The 20185-nt window shown below is 46.1% G+C and overlaps 1 protein-coding gene across 1 annotated transcript in view; it reads left to right on the top strand.

Annotated features, from left to right (window-relative positions):
* The window catches only part of LOC137299215 (gamma-aminobutyric acid receptor subunit alpha-2-like), a 171872-nt gene that overhangs the window by 4799 nt on the left and 146888 nt on the right, over nucleotides 1–20185 (top strand). Inside the window, exons 3-5 of the mRNA XM_067968247.1 lie at nucleotides 773–823; nucleotides 1375–1477; nucleotides 4589–4704. Coding sequence (XP_067824348.1) covers nucleotides 773–823; nucleotides 1375–1477; nucleotides 4589–4704 — 270 coding nt within the window. The remainder of the gene's footprint in view (nucleotides 1–772; nucleotides 824–1374; nucleotides 1478–4588; nucleotides 4705–20185) is intronic.

Here is a 20185-nt window from a genome sequence, read left to right on the forward strand (position 1 = left end):
TTAAATGGTGAGAAACTATTAAATGTTGCTGTTCAGAGGATTTAGGTGTCTTTGTACACGAAACACAAAAAATTAACATGCAGGTACAGCAAGAAATTAGGAAGGCAAACGGTATGTTGACCTTTATTTCAAGGGGGTTGGAGTACAAGAGTAAGGAAGACTGGCTGCAATTGTACAGGGCTCACCTGGAGTACTGCGTACAGTTTTGGTCTCTTTATCTAAGGAAGGGTATACTTGCCTTAGAGGCGGTGCAATGAAGGTTCACTAGATTAATTCCTGGAATGAAAGAGTTGTCCTATGAAGAGAAGTTGAGTAGAATGGGCCTATATTCTCTGGAGTTTAGAAGAAGGAGAGGTGGTCTCATTGAAACATACAAGATTATGAGGGGATTTGACAGGGTAGATGCTGAGAGATTGTTTCCCCTGGCTAGAGAGTCTAGAACCAGGGGGCATAGTCGCAGGATAAGGGGTTGGCCATTTAAGACTGAGATAAGGAGGAATTTCTCCATGCAGAGGGTTGTGAATCTTTGGAATTCTCTACCCCAGGGGGCTCTGGAAGCTGAGTCATTGAATATATTCAAGGCTGAGATGGATAGATTTTTGGACTCTATGGGAATCGAGGGATATGGGGATCGGGCGGGAAAGTGGAGTTGAGGTCAAAGATCAGCCATGATCTGATTGAATGGTGGAGTGGGCTCGAGGGGCCGTATGGCCTACTCCTCCTCCTATTTCTTATGTTCTTATGTTAATGGCTGTGGGCCGGGTTTCCAAAGGTTCAGTAAACTCGGCAGCTGAAGGGAGGCTGGAGCTGCTGGCTCCAGCAGGTAAGTGCTTATCCAGCACTACTTGTGAGCCAGGAGTAGCAGGAGTGCTTCCTCCAGCCCCTCAAGCAAACCTTTTGCCGCGATTTTCTCCCCCCACCCGGCGATCTGCCGACCACCCCCCCCCCCCCCAAAATCTCCATCTCTCTCCCCCCGCGATCTCCATCTCTCTCCCCCCGCGATCTCCATCTCTCTCCCCCCGCGATCTCCATCTCTCTCCCCCCGCGATCTCCATCTCTCTCCCCCCGCGATCTCCATCTCTCTCCCCCCGCGATCTCCATCTCTCTCCCCCCGCGATCTCCATCTCTCTCCCCCCGCGATCTCTATCTCTCCCCCCACCCCGTGATCTCCATCTCTCACCCCGCGATCTCCATCTCTCCCCCCGCGATCTCCATCTCTCCCCCCGCGATCTCTATCTCTCCCCCCGCGATCTCTATCTCTCCCCCCACCCCGTGATCTATATTTCAACCCCACCACGATCTCTCCCTCTTCCTTTCTCGCTGCCGCCCACCGATCTCCCCCACCCACCAGCCCCCGATCTTCTCGCTTGCCAGAGACCGTCCCCAATGGTCCCCGGCTGCTGCCTTCTACAGCAGACTTTCCCGCCCGGCAGCTGGCCAACCTCTCAATCTGGCCGGCTGCCGGGCGGGAAACGGAGTAAAAAAATTCCAGTGAGGTCCTGCCATTAAATTCGGCAGAACCTCCGCCTTCCTGATATTTCCATGTTTTCCGGCCACTGACACACTCCCGCTCCCTCCCCGCCTCTCCGTAAATATCGGAGCCTTTATTTCTGTCCAGAAGAATGAAGAGCGAACAGACTGAAAGCTACAAAACTGCACATGAAATGAATTGAAAAACTAGAATGGAGGCAGAAATAAGAAAAATAAGCTATTTATTTCAAGGGACAGATAAGTATTAACTAGATATTCACTTGTACTGTTAAACCTAAATACTTACCAGTGTAATTACTTTTAGTGCAATCAGTACTTTTTAAGATAAATATCTTGTGTGTAGAGTAGCTCTACATGAACGATATCTGTAACAATAACAGATTAAAATACCATTTCATTAATATATTTTAGAATGACGTATGTTCTAATAATATGTGAACTTGTTCTATTCACAGATTTACAGAGTTGCCAGACATCACTGGCACTATTCATTTGAAGGATTCTTCACAGAGTGGATCTGATCAGAGATCATCTCAGTCATGAAACAAGATGCTGGTCACAGACCCCTGGAAAAAAAAGGCCCCATTTACCTATGGTGGGGCTGTGAATGGCAGCAATCTAAAGCACAGCAGAGCAGAGTGCAAGTTGCATACCAATGTGATGAGCAACTTGATGAGAGAACCAACATTCTTTGTCAAATGTGTCCAACATGATTGCATAATGTTATGCAAAGTAACCGTACCAAGTGCGCATCTGGGTGTTTCCTGCCTGTCTACTAGCATGGAAATTGTCAATGTCCTGATGAAGCAGGTTATTGGATGGTGGTTGGGGTGTTGAAGGGCCAGCATCTGCCTCTCGTGGCTAATGTGTTTCCTGCTGTGGTTTGTACAGTGTCACCCAGAGAGGGCCCACTGAGGTCCAACTGATGGGAAAAGGGTTTCCCTGAATGGTACATCAAAGTAGCTGCTGTTGGTGCCCCCAACTTGAGAATTTAAATTCTCCTCAGTGTTTACTGGAGATCAGTTGTCTGATCAAGTTGCTCATCACACTGGTGTAAAACCAGCAACCTTTTTATGATGGCACCTCTCCAGAGACTTGAGCACGTAATCTAGTCTGACACATCAGTGTTGTACTGAGGGAGTACTGCAATGTCGCAGGTGCCATCTTTTGGATGAAATGTTAAACTGAGGCCCCATGTTCACTCTCAGGTGGACGTAAAAGATCCCACGGCGCTATTTGAAGAAAAGTAAGGGAGTTCTCCCGGTACCCTGGCTAATATTTATTCCTCAACCAACAACTAAAAAAACAGATTATCTGGTCATTAGCTTGGCATGCGCAAATTGGCTGTCGCATTTCTTATATTACAACAGTGACTACACTTCAAAAGTACACCATTGGCTGTAAAGTGCTTTGGAGCATCCTGAGGTCGTGAAAGGCGCTATATAAATGCAAGTCTTTTTTCATTTTCACTCAGCTTGCTCAAGTCGTAGTATCATAGTAGATACAGCACAGGAGGAGGCTATTCGGCCCATCATGCCTGTGCCGGCTCTTTGAAAGAGCTATCCAATTAGTCCCACTCCCCTGCATTTTCCTCATAGCCCTGTAAATTTTTTCCCTTCAAGTATTTATCCAATTCCCTTTTGAAAGTTACTATTGAATCTGCTTCCACCACCCTTTCAGGCAGTGCATTCCAGATCATTACAACTTGCTGTGTAAAAAAATGTTTCCTCATGTCGCCTCTGGCTCTGTTGCCGATCACCTTAAATCTGTGTTCTTTGGGTACTGACTCTTCTGCCATTGGAAACAGTTTCTCCTTATTTACTCTATCAAAACCATTCATGATTTTGAACACCTCTATCAAATCCCCCTTTAACCTTCTCTGTTCTAAGGAGAACAACACTAGCTTCTCCAATCTCTCCGCATAACTGAAGTCTCTCATCCCTGATACCATTCTAGTAAATCTCTTCTGCACCCTCTCTAAGGCCTTTGTAAATCTTTTTCATTGTGTCATAAAGCCAGCATCCAGTTTCTCTGTGAATAAGTTCAGTTATCCTGGTGAAGAGAAGTCACTTCTGCAAACATGAAGGATGTTAATTTGGCCTAGATGGGCACCTTCAGTGCAAAAGGACTTCTGCAAACACCAAAGGAGCACAAAATGATGAAATGTGTCAATTGTGCCAGAGTACCATAGGCATAGAATCTTTTCATGTGGTTTTGTAGCGTTACAAGTTAATATTTAGCAATGATGTAAAGCAAACATTGTTAGTAGAACTTTTTGTTGCTACTGTATTGGACAGTTACTAGAAATACTATTGGGAACATTTTTTGACTTCATACTGTTGGTGATGTGCTGGGAGGGAATTTCAACCCCTAAATGTCTTAACCTGCCTTCAATATTAAGATGCTGTTTATTGGGCCATGAATACGGGTTTCCCACTGCATAACTTTCTATGTGTCTTCTGAGACAATTGTTTGAAAATAGACCCTTCATTCCCAGACTAATTGCAATGGGGCTTCTGCCTCACTTCCAATTAAATTATGGCAACGGAGTGGGAGCAGCTCTGAAGAAATTCTCGGCCTTAATGTCACAATTTATCTATTAGTGTTCTCAACGAGTGTTCCAATTTTATGTTGGATTAATGTTCCTGAAGTTGATTACAGCACTTGGCACAACTTTGCTTTAATCAGATGTTGTAATGTTTTGGAACTGTATCTTTATATACATTGATCTAATTGATTTATTTTGTGGTAGTGTGGTTAAGAGAAGCAATCAAGGGGATAGATTTCAAACACATTTACAAAAGCATATGTTTACGATTTCATTACAAACAGTGAACGGAAGAAATGTTCTCTTCTGGTATTTTTATTTTATTATGTAATATTATTTAGCATTGAGTAGAGAAATATTACTCTTGTCTCATGACCCCTGACTCTTATGTTAGTAATAACAGAACTGTATTGCAGAACTTTACTGCTTTGGTAGTAAAACATCCTGCATACATCTGTTTGTGTATGATTGCTGTAAATGTTGATGTAATAGGATTGCAGGATTTGCTAGCTATATCATGCATTTTAATGTATACAATTTTAAATTCAGAACAGGGCAGCCTGGCTCAGTGGAAGATGAAGTAAAGGACAACATCACCATCTTTACCAGAATTCTTGACCGACTCCTGGATGGTTATGACAACCGACTAAGACCAGGATTAGGAGGTCAGCAAATGAAATGTATTTTGAATTTCAATTTTGTTTTTATTTAGCAAACTTATCTTATTCTGAACAAAATATTTGTGTCTTCCTGAAAAAGAAAAATACATATTTAAAGGTCCAGTAATCACTGGTATGGCGTTGCAGTAAAATAGTGGAGCAATACAGTTTAATCCAGAATTTTTTTTATCCATAATCCTCATATATTAGGGAACGGTTTAGAGCAGTGCATCTATCACTCGATTACCTGGAAACCTCATACTCAGATTCCACCACTCTGGTCTGGGAACGAACCAGTTTTGGTAAATGTAGATTTACTTTATAAACTGACAAACATCATCAAAATTCTTGATGTCTAAAATGAAACAATTCATATAGAGATTGCACCACGAATGAAGAAAGAAATCAACATCAACAATAACAACTTGCATTTATATAGCACCTTCAACACAGAAAAATGTACCAAAGCAGAGGGTTAATTAAAAAAAAATGGGTAAGAAGGAGACATTAGGAAGGGTGAACAAAATCTTGGTCAAATAGGTAGATTTTGAGTCTCTTAAAAAAAGGAGAGGGAGGTGGAGAGCTGGAGGTGGATTTAGAGATGGAATTCCAGAACATGGAGCTTTTGTGACTGTGGTGTAACAAGGAGGGGGTGAGATGCCCTATAGGACAGAATCAGAAGACCAGAGAGTTCGGGGTGGGGGGGGGGATTAGTAGGGCTGGAGGAGGTTTCAGAGATAGGGATGCTCCGGCTACAATTGGATAGGTAAGAGTGGAACCAGGTGAGGGCAGCCTCACTGAGCTGGACAACGGGGAGAGGCATTGGAGGGGGATGGTGTGGTCAACCATGTCAAAGGCTATAGAGAGGTTGGGGACAATGAGAATCAATTATGCACTGGCCATTGTCACAGCTAATATCATTTGTGACTTTGGTTATGGTTGTCCCAAGATGGTGACTGGGGTGGAAAGCTGATTGAAGAGATTCAAACATGGAATTGCGGGAAGGATGAGTACGGATTTGGGAGGCAACAACATGATCAAGGGGTTTGGAGAGGAAGGGGAGGTTGAATATGGTTTTTCAAGGACAGCGGAGTTGAGGGTGGGTTTTTTGAAGAAGGGTTGATGATGGCAGTTTGAAGGAGAGGCCCGAGGAAATGGAACTGTTTACAATGTCAGCTAGCTTGAGGGCCAGGAAGGGAAGTTAGATGGTTAACATTTTACTGGGAATGGAGTCAAGGGAGCAGGAGATGGGTCTCACGGACAAGATAGGAAAGAACGTAGAGAAAGAGAGAGGACAAAGGGAGCTGAGATGGAGATTGAAACCACCGAGGAAGAGGAGTCTCTCAGTGCAAAGGATGAGCGAAAAAAGGACGCAGGATATCTCAGTGAGAAACTTGGGTTGGGACGCAGGTGGAAGCAGGCAAGGATTTTTAAGAAGTGAGAGCATTGGAACAGGGTGAGGTGCTCAAAGGAGGAGGAAAAGGTATCAGAGGAGTAGGGCGAGAGTACAAGGTGTGATTTGGTGACAATGGGCCACACCACCACTCCGGTTTGGGTGGGGCAGGTAGACAAAAGTACAGCCAGGCAGGGTGGCTTCAGTAAGGAGCAAGGTATTGCCTGCTGTGAGCCAATTTTCAGTCAAAGCCAGGATATCGATGCAATCATTCACAATAAGGTTGTGAATGGCAAGGGCCTTGTTTGTGAGTGAACAAACATTCTGGCAGGAAATGCGGAGAGGAGGGCTGATTGTTGATCAACTTGTAGAGTTCAAGGAAGCAGTGCTGGCTGGGGTGAACGGCACGGTAAGGAGGTTGGCGAAGTTAACTCCCAGCAAGCATGCTAGGTGTTTAAGGTCATTGAGAGAGGAGGGTGGGGCAGTTTGTAAAGTGGTAGTGATGTGTCCTTCAGTGGACCCCTTAGAGAATGCCAAGAGAGGCATAGAAGATAGCTGTGAGCTTATTCAAGGGGGATTCAAGCCTTCAACGGTGGCAGGAAAGCAGAGAGTTTGTGGTGAGAAACAGAAAATCCTTTCAGTGACATTGGCAGATCTGTCTGCTATGGTAGAAAAGACATTTGGAATAAAGATCGGCAAGCCAATGATTTTGGATATTATCCTAGGGAGTTCAAAATGGCCAACATGTGGTGACCAGAACTGTATGCCATACTCTAGCTGTGGCCTAACTAGTGTTTTATACAGTTCTAGCATAACCTCCCTGCTCTTACATTCTGTGCCTCGACTAATAAAGGAAAGTATCCCGTATGTCTGCTTAACAACCTTATCTACCTGTCCTGCTACCTCCAGGGATCTGTGGACATGCACTCCTAGGTCCCTCTGTTGCTCTACACTTTTCAGTATCCTCCCATTTATTGTGTATTCCCTTGCCTTGTTTGCCCTCCCCAAATGCATTACCTCACACTTCTCTGGATTGAATTCCATCATTGTAGACGCATGTATGGCAGAAAACAATTCATAAGTTACAAAGCCACAAGAGATAGCAAGTAATCGCCAACAATTACTAACAACTTTGGAAAACAAGAACAGTATTAAAGTGTTTGACGTGTTAGTGTTTAAACTTATAAGTTAATTGTTTAAGTAAATAAATGCTCATTAAAGTATTAAATGTTGCACATGTATTTTGTGTTCTGATTTGTTATGACAGTAATAGAATTGTACAGTGTACAACATTGTGCATGAGCACCTCAGACAGCTTGAAATTGTGAAGGCCATCTTGGAATTTGCTAGTCTGACCCTCAGATAATGAAGCAGTCCGAGCCCGCATGCAGCAAGACCTGGACAACATCCAGGCTTGGGCTCATAAGTGGCAAGTAACACACGCGCCAGTCAAATGCCAGGCAATGACCATCTCCAACAAGAGAGATTATAACCACCTCCCCTTGACATTCAACGGCATTACCATCGCCGAATCCCCCACCATCAACATCCTGGGAGTCACCATTGACCAGAAACTTAACTGGACCAGCCATATAAATACTCTGACTACAAGAGCAGGTCGGAGGCTGGGTATTCTGCGGCGAGTGACTCACCTCCTGACTCCCCAAAGCCTTTCCACTGTCTACAAGGCACAAGTCAGGAGTGTGATGGAATACTCTCCACTTGCCTGGATGAGTGCAGCTCCAACAACACTCAAGAAGCTCAACACCATCCAGGACAAAGCAGCCCGCTTGATTGGCACCCCATCCACCACCCTAAACATTCATTCCCTTCACCACCGGCGCACTGTGGCTGCAGTGTGTACCATCCACAGGATGCACTGCAGCAACTCGCCAAGGCTTCTTCGACAGCACCTCCCAAACCTGCGACCTCTACCACCTAGAAGGGCAAGAGCAGCAGGCACATGGGAACAACACCACCTGCACGTTCCCCTCCAAGTCACACACCATCCCGACTTGGAAATATATTGCCATTCCTTCATTGTCGCTGGGTCAAAACCCTTCCTAACAGCACTGTGGGAGAACCTTCACCACACAGACTGCAGCGTTTCAAGAAGGCAGCTCACCACCACCTTCTCAAGGGCAATTAGGGATGGGCAATAAATGCCGGCCTCACCAGCGATGCCCACATCCCATGAACGAATAAAAAAAACCACACTGGTTGATAGCACAGATTTTGCAGCAATGATTTTTCTGGATTAAATAAGGTAAACTGAGTTTAAAATCTGACAATAAATATACTTGTCAGCTCTGAAAATACATTGGCCCAGATTTTCCTGGAAAGTTTTGGCGTAACTATAGTGTAAGAGCGGAGTTGCACATTTTTTTCTGAGGAAATACCGATTTTGCACCGAAACATTGCTGCGTTCAAATTTCCTTGATCATTTGCACCAGTCCCGAGTTATGTCAACTGGAACTCCACTTGGCTCATTAATATAGTGCCACTCCATGCAAAAGACCAGAGAGCGCAAGTTTCCTGCATTTACGCCTATTCTGAACAGATGTAAATTTACATTAAACTTTTCAGGCGCAACAGAACCTGAAAACACTATTTCTAGTGTTTTATAGGTTTTTAAAAATTTCTCCTCGATGAGACCGGCACTGTATTTTCTGTGACTTTGAATGTTTTTTTTTATGGCATCAGAATCTGTTACATCAAGAGAAAAACTTCCACAATTGCATTTTTTTAAACATGATGTGCTTAATGTGCATAAATGATGGGTTGATGGCTAAAAAATTCAATTTTAATCATATCAGTAAGATAAAGCGGGACTTAAAGAAGGACAACGGCATATGTCTTACTCTAAAGGGGGTGCAGGAACAAAGAGATCTGGGGGTATATGTACACAGGTCGTTGAAGGGGGCAGGACAGATTGAGAAAGCGGCTAAAAAAGCATACAGGATCCTGGGCTTTATAAATAGAGGTATAGAGTACAAAAGCGAGGATGTTATATTGAACCTTTATAAAACACTGGTTCGGCCATAATTGGAGTATTATGTCCAATTCTGGGCACCGGACTTTAGGAAGGATGTGAAGGCCTTAGAGAGGCTGCAGAAAAGATTTATTAGAATGGTTCCAGGGATGAGGGACCTCAGTTACGTGGATAGACTGGAAAAGCTGGGATTGTTCTTAGAGCAGAGAAGGTTGGGAGGAGATTTGAAAGAGGTATTCAAAATCATGCAGGGTCTAGACAAGTAAATAAAGTAAAACTGTTCCCACTGGCGGAAGGGTCGCGAACCAGAGGACACAGGTTTAAGGTGATTGGCAAAAGAACCAAAGGCGACATGAGGAAAAACATTTTTATGCAGTGAGTGGTTATGATCTGGAATGCACTGTCTGAAAGGGTGGTGGAAGCCGGGTCAATTGTGGCTTTCAAAAAGGAATTAGATAGGTACCTGACGGAGAAAAATTTGCATGGCTACGGGGAAAGAGCGGGGGTTAAACCCTGGTTAGACCGCAACTGGAGTACTGTGAGTAGTTCTGGGCACCGCACCTTCGGAAGGACATATTGGTCTTGGAGGGAGTGCAGCGTAGGTTTACTAGAATGATACCCGGACTTCAAGGGTTAAATTACGAGGAGAGATTACACAAATTGGGGTTGTATTCTCTCGAGTTTCGAAGGTTAAGGGGTGATCTGATCGAAGTTTATAAGATATTAAGGGGAACAGATAGGGTGGATAGAGAGAAACTATTTCCGCTGGTTGGCGATTCTAGCAGTAGGGGGCACAGTCGAAAAAGTAGAGCCAGACCTTTCAGGAGCGAGATTAGAAAACATTTCTACACACAAAGGGTGGTAGAAGTTTGGAACTCTCTTCCGCAAACGGCAATTGATACTAGCTCAATTGCTAAATTTAAATCTGAGATGGATAGCTTTTTGGCAACCAAATGTATTAAGGGATATGGGCCAAAGGCAGGTATATGGAGTTAGATCACAGATCAGCCATGATCTTATCAAATGGTGAAGCAGGCGCGAGGGGCTGAATAGCCTACTCCTGTTCCTATGTTCCTGAGTGAGACTAGCTGGATTGCTCTTGCAGCGAGCCGGTGCAGGCCCGATAGGCCGAATGGCCTCCTTCTGTGCCTTAACCATTCTATGATTCTATGTTTCACGCTTTCCTCAGGCCCCGATTGTTTATACTGATTTCCATTTGTTTTATGATGGTTTTTACATTTTTGCTTATGCTAATGCAATTTTCAGAAAATTTGGCTGTAAATTCCCATCAGCAAAATTGATGTAGAGAACTGTGTAAATTTTGGCATAATTTCCGTGCAAGTACGATCCAGGAGATTCTAAGCAATTAAGTTTGTCCTTTATACTACATTGGCAAGATTTATTTTCCACAAAATTCTAACAGTGAAGTGGAATATGTTAATTGTACTGAACCAAAGAGTGCAACTTCAAATTTAAATGTACGTATAATGTTCTCCCCTCTCCTTCTGAAAAGGGTGACATACCATGAGCACCAGTTGTCTAAGTGGACATCTTAAGATGGGAGCCAAAATAGTGAGAGTAGCAAGCCATTGAACTATGGGAGGTATCATAGCTAAGCGTCATCCTGTCCTCATCAAACAGCAACATGTGCATTATTTAGTAGTAGTCATTGGATAGAGATCAATAGTAATAATTCTGCCTAAATCCTGGGATCGTGTCTGCGATTAACCCACGCCCATTCATTGCGCTGCAGGCTGAATGTTAAATTCGTGCTGCCTGTTGATTTTTATGATTCCTGCGGGCAGCCAGCGCTACTTGTGCTGTTCATTAGTTGCACGCATCTGCAGGGGGATGCTATCGCGACTGGCTAGTGCTACTTAAAGGCAGCCTGCACCTCTTAAAGGGGAGGTGCATTGTGGCTGATGGAATTGGTGTCAGGAAGTGGATTGCTTTGGAAGATGTTTTGTGAAGATGTCTCAACCTGCAAGAAAGCTGCACCAAGGTTTCTGATAATGCACTGGAGGTTTTGGTGCAAGAGGTGGAGAGAAAGAGGGACATCCTATATCCGCAGGGGTGCAAGAGGCCCTCGAGACATATGTTCAGAAAGCAGTGGGCGGAAGTAGCGGCGGAGGTCAGTGCCAGGAGTACAGCTCCAAGAACACAGATGCAGTACAGGAAGAAGTTTAATGATCTGACATGAGTTGTCAAGGTGAGTGAGTTCAATCAAATGGCTTCTCACCACAGCTGCACCATTAGTCTCATCCACTGCTCAATTCACTACACCCCTATCACCCACCTACCAACAATCTCTATCGATCAGTACTTAACCCGTCAGTTCATATGGTTTACCCCCCCCCCCACATACTTAGCTCTGTTGCAAGCCTCACACCCGCAACTCACAGCTCACACACACTGGCAGCTATTCAACCATGACAGCTACATTACCTAAACATATTGCCGAACATTCGCTGACACACTTCCCTCTTTGTTGCAGGATAAAGTGGCACAGAACAGGAGGCAGCAACAAAAAACTGGAGGAGGACAAGTGTGCCTACATGTTTTAACCGCCATGAAGGAACCAGTGCTGGCCACCATGGGAAGGAGCATCGCTGAGGCCACGGCCACTGGCGGCACTGGAGGGATCGATGATGAGGGTCTCTGCATACTTAATCTTCCTCTCTTCCCATTTCTCCCTCATCCCATAATCTTTTCTGACTCACCATTAGTCAGCTTGCAGATGGTGTAAGCACGCACTTCTTACTTTCCCCTCTTCCCTCACCACAACCCAACCCTTGGCCCTTTTTTATTTCAGACACCCAAAAACTGGAACCTTCCCTGTTAGAGGAGGTAGAGGAAGATGACAGTGATGATGAAGAGACACCGTCACTCGATCTTACATTCGCAGTCACCAGCTCAGAAACTGTTACTGCACGTACTTTAGAGGCTAGGATAGAGGAGGGATCTGCACGTGGTGAGACATCGGGCACAAGTCTGCAGGAGTCAGGGCGGGGGGAAAGGATACCGCAGGTGCCAGCTCGCCGCAGGGTGAGGTAGCACACTAGTTCTGCTGCAGAGGAGTCAGATGAGGACTTCGATGGGCCAGGCTACAGAAGATTGCTGATGGGACACACAACCAAATGCTTGGTGCACTGGAAAGTCTGCCAGAATGACTGCGTACAATGTCAAGGAGCATGGAGGAGTCCAGCTCCAACTTGGCACACGGCTTTGCACAGAGCATGGAGCCCATCCTTTCCAACATGGTACGGGTGGTCAACTCCATCATTGCACCTATGGAACTCACCATGATGCAGCGTCTGATGACCGATGTCTCACAGCTTCCATTGCAGCACAAACATCTTCCGTCAAAGATTTGATTGCCAACATCATGGGGTAAATTTTAACCCCCAAGAACTGCTTCTGGATTTAACCCAGGCAGGTTTGTTTGTGTGGGGAGAGCAGACACCAGGAAATCCCGCCCCCACTAAAGGCCGGCGGGCCGATACTTAAAAGGGCAATGTACCTCATTGAGATACCTGTGGTACTTAATATTTTGTATGTTGGAATAATAAAACAAATTTAACCTTACCAGTTTGGGTTTCCCATCGCTTCCCATTCACATCAGGTGAAAGCAGGCGGGAAGGGCTGGATCCATGAGGTGAGTGCCCCTCCACCCCTCCCCACATGGTGGACCCCCCTCGTACCTCCAACTCTTCACCCTACCTCCAGCGACCTCCGATCTTCCTGGCCCCGCCGATTCTCTTTCTGGGGCCCCCGATCTTCTTCCCGGTCCCCTGATCTCTTCCTCAGCCGCCCGATCTCTTCCTCAGCACCCCCCCTGATCTTCTTCCCGGACCCCCAATTTTTTCTTCAGCCCCTTCTCCACGAACTGGTATGGTTAAATTTGTTTTATTATTCCAATACGCAAAATATTAGGTATCTCAAGTATCTCAATGAGGTACATTGCCCTTTTAAGTATCGGTCTGCCAGATTTAAGTGGGGGCTGGGCTTCCTGGTGTCTCCTCTCCCCAGGCAGACAAACGGGCCTGGGTTAAACCTAGAAGTAGGTGTGTTGGAGCCGGGATGTGGTGCAGCCTGAAGCCGGGCCCTCCAGACCCAGAGCTGCTCGAGGTCATCCTCCAAGGCTCTTTTTCCCGGCTCTAACCCCCCACCCCTCCCCCATCTCTTCCTTGGCCTCCTGAACTCCTCCCCGGCCCATAATCCCTCCTCCCTCCCTCCGATCCCTTGCTGCAGGCCTTCCAGCCTGACAGTCAGCCAACCTGTCAAACAGGCTGGCTGCCGGGCGCGAAATCCGGAAGTGCAATTGATTGGCTTGCGATCGCAATCCGCCCTACTTACCTTCAGGGTTTCATACCCAGAAATGTTCTCCCCCGCTCCCTTCCCGGCTCGCAGTTAAAATTTACCCCCATAGCTCTTGATACCACCATAGAAAGTGGCTTGCAGAGCATCACAGTATTCCAGCAATTCGAACAGATCACCCAGATTGATGAGGAGCCATTCCAGGAGAGTGACAGAGGATCCATGGCACAGGAACCTGCTGTCCAATCTCAGGATGATACCATTCCTGCTTCCACCCCTGTCACTCTGCCCGTGCCCCTGCTGTTTCCTGTCAGCCAGTCAGCCCAGACTGCTGCAGCCCATGCTGAGATGGTGCAGTGTGAAGCCGAGCTCTCCCGGCCCAGAGCTGCTCGAGGTGGTCCTCGAAGGACATCTGCACTCTCCCCAATTGAAGGTCAGCAGCCTTCCACCACCCATGCTCCAGCCACTGGGGATGCACCTCATAGGAGCACTAGGAAAGGTAAAGGCACACGAGCGACAGGCACTAAGGGAATGCACAGGGGTGAATAGTTTCATTTTGTATGCATTATTTAATGAGCAAATCGATAAATTTGAATTTGCATTTGATGGTTTTTATTTCTGCGGTGAACTGAGGGAGGAATCAATATGTGTTGTCAGAAAGAGGACGATGTTATGGTCAGTGATAGACAAAAGGTAAGGAGTGTGGGACTGTTGGTGAATGGGGAGGTGTAGTTGAGGTTACTGGTATCTTTTATGAATAATCTGATCACATAAAGCCCTGGCAGAAAGGCCCTGTCTACGTTGTAGCCTCCCTTCCTCTTCCTCCACTTCCTGCTGTACTTCCTCCTCCTCCTCCTCCTCTTTCTTATGCTCTTGCTCCTCATCTTCTCGCCTGATAGGCGGTGGCAAGGGCTGTTCCCTCATAATGACTACGTTGTGCAGCATGTAGCAAACAATGACAAATCTTGATACCCGCATAGCTGAGTACTGCAGGGCTCCTCCAGAGTGGTTCAGGCAGCGGAAGCTTTGTTTGAGGACACCGATGATCTGCTCTATAATGTTTCTTGTGGCAGCATGGTTCTCATTGTAGTCCTGCTGTGCACATGTGTGTGGATTCCTTACTGGAGTCATGAGCCACGCAATGAGGGGATAACCCTTATTGCCCAGTAGCCAGCCTTTGACTTGCCGTGCTGGTTCAAATACAGGTGGAACAGAGGACTGGCGCAATGAAAGAATCATGATTGCTGCCAGAATGGCGGGCATTGACCTGCATGATGCGCTGCCTGTGGTCGCACACCAGCTTCACTTTGAGGGAGTGGAATCCCTTTCTGTTCATGAATATGGACGAGTTCAGATGAGAAGCATGCAAGGCAATGTGGGTGCAGTCAATGGCATCCTGCATCATGGGGAAGCCTGCAATCCGTGCAAAACCTTGTGCTCACTCCTCCTGCTTGTCTCTGGCAAGCGGGAATGAAATGAATGTGTTTCTCATTGTATAGAGAGCCTCAGGGACCTCCCTTACACTTCAGTGCGTTGCAAACTGCAAGATGCTGCTTATTTCTTCAGCAGCAGCCTGAAAGGAGCCAGAGGCATAAAAATTAAGAGCCATGGCCACCTTGACAGCCAAAGGCAATGCTGTCCTTGCTCTGCTTTGAAGCTGTAGTTGTGGCTGCAACAGTTGACAGATTTCAGTCACGGCCTCTTTAGTGAACCGCAGACGTCTGATGCACTGGTTGTCGCTGAAGTTGAGGTAAGAGAATTGCTCCCTGAAGACCCTCCTCCTGCTGAGTGCCCTGCTCCTCCTCCTCCTCCCTCTTCTAGCAGCTTGTCCTGTTCTGCGTGCCTCTCTTCATTCTCCCAGTCACGTTCAATTCCCAGAGGAAGCCCTACCAAGCCTCCCATTTCTGGAAGCAACTTTTATCAGCCCAATATTTTAAATGACTCAAAAACTACTGCAAGACCAGCCAGACCACTCACTTAAACTATAGGCAAGTATAGGAAACCTCCAAAAGTGCTTACAATTGCACTAGCAGCCAGAAACAATAATCCAGCAACTAACCTGTAAGTTACTTCATGATCCCTTTAAATAGCACTGGTCGAGGGGTCCATCATGCCGTTTAACGTGTTCGACTGTGCGAGGTTAAGAGAGGGCGTTGGCTGGAGTGTGTAGTTGCAAAATGGCGGTGGCTTCAAATCAGCGTATAATCTGCCTACTCTGCACACTGCCGGTGGTCGTTAGGCGCCTGCAAACATCTTTAGGAAGATGGCGTCCTATGCACTTCCCATCGGAAGTGTAAGTGCGCATCTTAGACCCTATTTTCGAGTCTTAGTTGGTTGTGTAGTGTCTTAAAAACAGGTGCTACAACCCCCAATTTAATCCCCCAAGCGTTTTAAAAACTCATATAATTCTTTATGGCCCGTTTTCGGGCACATAAGTGACAGTGTGCTTCTAGCCTGCATCTGAACAAGGAGGCCTGAGCCGCACCAGAAATTGGGGCTCAGGCCTCATTGTAATAATAGTGGCAAGCTGTCGGCACCTGTCAAGCCTCCAGAGGCAGCTGCCCCAATTGCTGGGATTCAATTTGGGCTGTCTGCCTCGTCGGCAGCTGCCCTCAGGTAAGTTCTGGGGATGGGGAGAGAGTAGAACTGGAGGGTGGGTCGAGCGCGGGCTGGCAGCAGCTTGCAGCACTCCTGCTCCTCCCGGCTCCACATTAAGGTATGTAGGGTATTGGTGAGACCGCACCTGGAATACTGCATACAGTTTTGGTCTCCATACTTAAGAAAAGACATACTTGCTCTCGAGGCAGTACAAAGAAGGTTCACTCGGTTAATCCCGGGGATGAGGGGGCGGACATATGAGGAGAGGTTGAGTAGATTGGGACTCTACTCATTGGAGTTCAGAAGAATGAGAGGCGATCTTATTGAAACATATAAGATTGTGAAGGGGCTTGATCGGGTGGATGCGGTAAGGATGTTCCCAAGGATGGGTGAAACTAGAACGAGGGGGCATAATCTTAGAATAAGGGGCTGCTCTTTCAAAACTGAAATGAGGAGAAACTTCTTCACTCAGAGGGTGGTAGGTCTGTGGAATTTGCTGCCCCAGGAAGCTGTGGAAGCTACATCATTAGATAAATTTAAAACAGAAATAGACAGTTTTCTAGAAGTAAAGGGAATTAGGGGTTATGGGGAGCGGGCAGGAAATTGGACATGAAGCTGAGTTCGGATCGGTCAATGCCCTGTGGGTGGCGCAGAGGGCCCAGGGGCTGTGTGGCCGGGTCCTGCTCCTACTTCTTGTGTTCTTTAGATTTGTGGTTGGGATCAGATCAGCCATGATCTTATTGAATGGCGAAGCAGGCTCGAGGGGCCGATTGGCCTACTCCTGCTCCAATTTCTTATGTTCTTATGTTCTTAAGGTAAGTATAAAGAAAACTTACCTTTTGGTGGTGGCCTCCAGGGGTCCCTTTAAGCTGTCCGGTGCCTGCTTCGCTCTGCGTTGCTGAATTTCCTGGAGGGGTCCTGAAACAGGTGCTATGCCCCTCATTTATATATTAAAAGCCCCTGACTCCTGTTTCAGGTGGGCGTCACAGACACCTTAGAAACCACCTTCACCAATATGAAGGTGCCTGTACCCCATGCGCAGGTAGAGCGCATGACGTTGCACCCTGAAATTGGACCTCGTTGCCCTTGTTTTACATCTGGAAAACTGGCACAACGAGGACCAATTTCCCTCCCCCCAGTCCAGGAATGCTTTGGTCTATTACAGCCTGCTTCAACCCCTACAACAATCAGCTATCTCACTACAAATCAGGGATTAAACTTGGAACCTTCTTGTCTGTATTACTCAGTTCCAACAGTTCATGTAACAGTGGACGCATTGGGAGAGTTGTTGCTTTTGTTTTAGTGCTGAACTGATACTGCAGCCTTTAGAGTTAGATAAAAGTTAAAGTAAAAGACTTAAAGCAACATGTGCGCATTAGGGAAATCAGTAGTCAATGAAGGTGAATTTCCTTGGAGTTTCTTCGGCGGAAACCCTGTTTACGGAGGTAAATGGGTTTTCTGCTGAAGTTCCGCCAAACTTACAGTGGCGGAGTGGGATAAGCTCTGAGGAAATTCACGCTCAGCGATTTTATTTTTTCAGAAACCAAGGCGAAGGATCAAAATCCATTTTGAAGACCACTAAGGTTAAAAAGAGTGAAATAATAAAAGGTAAATCAGGAAACAGTCTTTTCAGTGACACAAAGATTATGAATTAAAATACTGAAAACTATAGGAGGAAAAAAAAATCAGCTAAGGAGTTCCACTGTTTTGACAGTCTGGAAAAGAATTTGAATAGGATGCGATGTGAAAAGACTTGAGCCGCAAAATTCCCGATGGGCCGCTGTGAAGCTGGAAGTAAAGCAGGACGGGATTTCTGCCCACTGACTGATCCTGATGCTGACTCTGTAAGAAATCCTAGAATCAGACTAATCTCCATTTTTTGGGCAAGTGCCTGCTCTGTTTCAGCATGACTGGGATGCCTGTCCCAAAAAGGGGAGAGGGATTTTGCTGTGGCACTTTGCTGCATTGTCCAAGAGACAGCTAAGCCGACTAAAGTCCAAAGAAGCAGGACTGAAAGGAGCATAATTTAAATTTGCTGCAGAGAAACTGCCATATAACGGTTGAGAAAGGCATGGATGTTAGGGAACTTGGGGAAATAAATAGTGATGTCTTGAGGAGTGTACATATTACAGAGAGGGAGGTGCTGGAAGTCTTAACGCACATCAAGGTAGATAAATCTCCGGGACCTGATGAAATGTATCCCAGGACGTTATGGGAGGTTAGGGAGGAAATTGCGGGTCCCCTAGCAGAGATATTTGAATCATCGACAGCTACAGGTGAGGTGCCTGAAGATTGGAGGGTAGCAAATGTTGTGCCTTTGTTTAAGAAGGGCGGCAGGGTAAAGCCTGGGAACTACAGACCGGTGAGCCTGACATCTGTAGTGGGTAAGTTGTTAGAGGGTATTCTGAGAGACAGGATCTACGGGCATTTGGAGAGGCAGGGACTGATTAGGAACAGTCAGCATGGTTTTGTGAGAGGAAAATCATGTCTCACGAATTTGATTGAGTTTTTTGAAGGGGTAACCAAGAAGATAGATGAGGCCTGTGCAGTGGACGTGGTCTACATGGACTTTAGCAAAGCCTTTGACAAGGTACCGCATGGTAGGTTGTTACATAAGGTTAAATCTCACGGGATCCAAGGTGAGGTAGCCAATTGGATTGACGGCAGAAGACAGAGGGTGGTTGTAGAGGGTTGTTTTTCAAACTGGAGGCCTGTGACCAGCGGTGTGCCTCAGGGATCGGTGCTGGGTCCGCTGTTATTTGTTATTTATATTAATGATTTGGATGAGAATTTAAGAGGCATGGTTAGTAAGTTTGCAGATGACACCAAGATTGGTGGCATTGTGGACAGTGAAGAAGGTTATCTAGGATTGCAACGGGATCTTGATAAATTGGGCCAGTGGGCCGATGAATGGCAGATGGAGTTTAATTTATATAAATGTGAGGTGATGCATTTTGGGAGATCGAATCGGGCCAGGACCTACTCCGTTAATGGTAGGGCGTTGGGGAGAGTTATAGAACAAAGAGATCTAGGAGTACAGGTTCATAGCTCCTTGAAAGTGGAGTCACAGGTGGATAGGGTGGTGAAGAAGGCATTCAGCATGCTTGGTTTCATTGGTCAGAACAATGAATACAGGAGTTGGGATGTCTTGTTGAAGTTGTACAAGACATTAGTAAGGCCACACTTGGAATACTGTGTACAGTTCTGGTCACCCTATTATAGAAAGGATATTATTAAACTAGAAAGAGTGCAGAAAAGATTTACTAGGATGCTACCGGGACTTGATGGTTTGACTTATAGGGAGAGGTTGGATAGACTGAGACTTTTTTCCCTGGAGAGTAGGAGGTTTAGGGGTGATCTTATAGAAGTCTATAAAATAATGAGGGGCATAGATAAGGTAGATAGTCAAAATCTTTTCCCAAAGGTAGGGGAGTCTATAACAAGGGGGCATAGATTTAAGGTGAGAGGGGAGGGATACAAAAGAGTCCAGAGGGGCAATTTTTTCACTCAAAGGGTGGTGAGTGTCTGGAATGAGCTGCCAGAGGCAGTAGTAGAGGCAGGTACAATTTTGTCTTTTAAAAAGCATTTGGACAGTTACATTGGTAATCTGGGTATAGAGGGATATGGGCCAAGTGCAGGCAATTGGGACTAGCTTAGTGGTATAAACTGGGCGACATGGACATGTTGGGCCGAAGGGCCTGTTTCCATGTTGTAAACTTCTATGATTCTATGATTCTATAAGAAGCTGATGGCCCCACTTCCACCAGGACTTATTTCTAGCACACAATGTATACATGCAGACATACAGGGGTGAATTTGCACTTTTACCGCAGGGCAGAAAACGAGCAGCAGTGGATCAGCTGCTCATTTTATACACCCTCTAGAAGGAAACAAAAATCAGTGGGGTGCAAAACAAGCGGTTGATCCGTTATCACCTGTTTTCCGCCTGGCGGTTCAAAGTGAAAACTCACCCCACTGTGTGAACTCAGGTAGAATTGTCAAGATTTTGGATGGCTGACATCATCTTGCTAGTCCCATCTCTTCCAGTGACATCATCATGGAACTTTGGATTAGCCAAAGAAAGGGGTGGAGATCCGACAGAACTGAGTCCTGCCACAAATGCCTCCACTCTCAACCCCCACCCCACCCCACCCCTCCCCGCCCAAATTGCATGAATTGCACTCGAC

Source organism: Heptranchias perlo, chromosome 1 (assembly GCF_035084215.1).
Source record: "Heptranchias perlo isolate sHepPer1 chromosome 1, sHepPer1.hap1, whole genome shotgun sequence".
NCBI classification, from domain to species: domain Eukaryota; kingdom Metazoa; phylum Chordata; class Chondrichthyes; order Hexanchiformes; family Hexanchidae; genus Heptranchias; species Heptranchias perlo.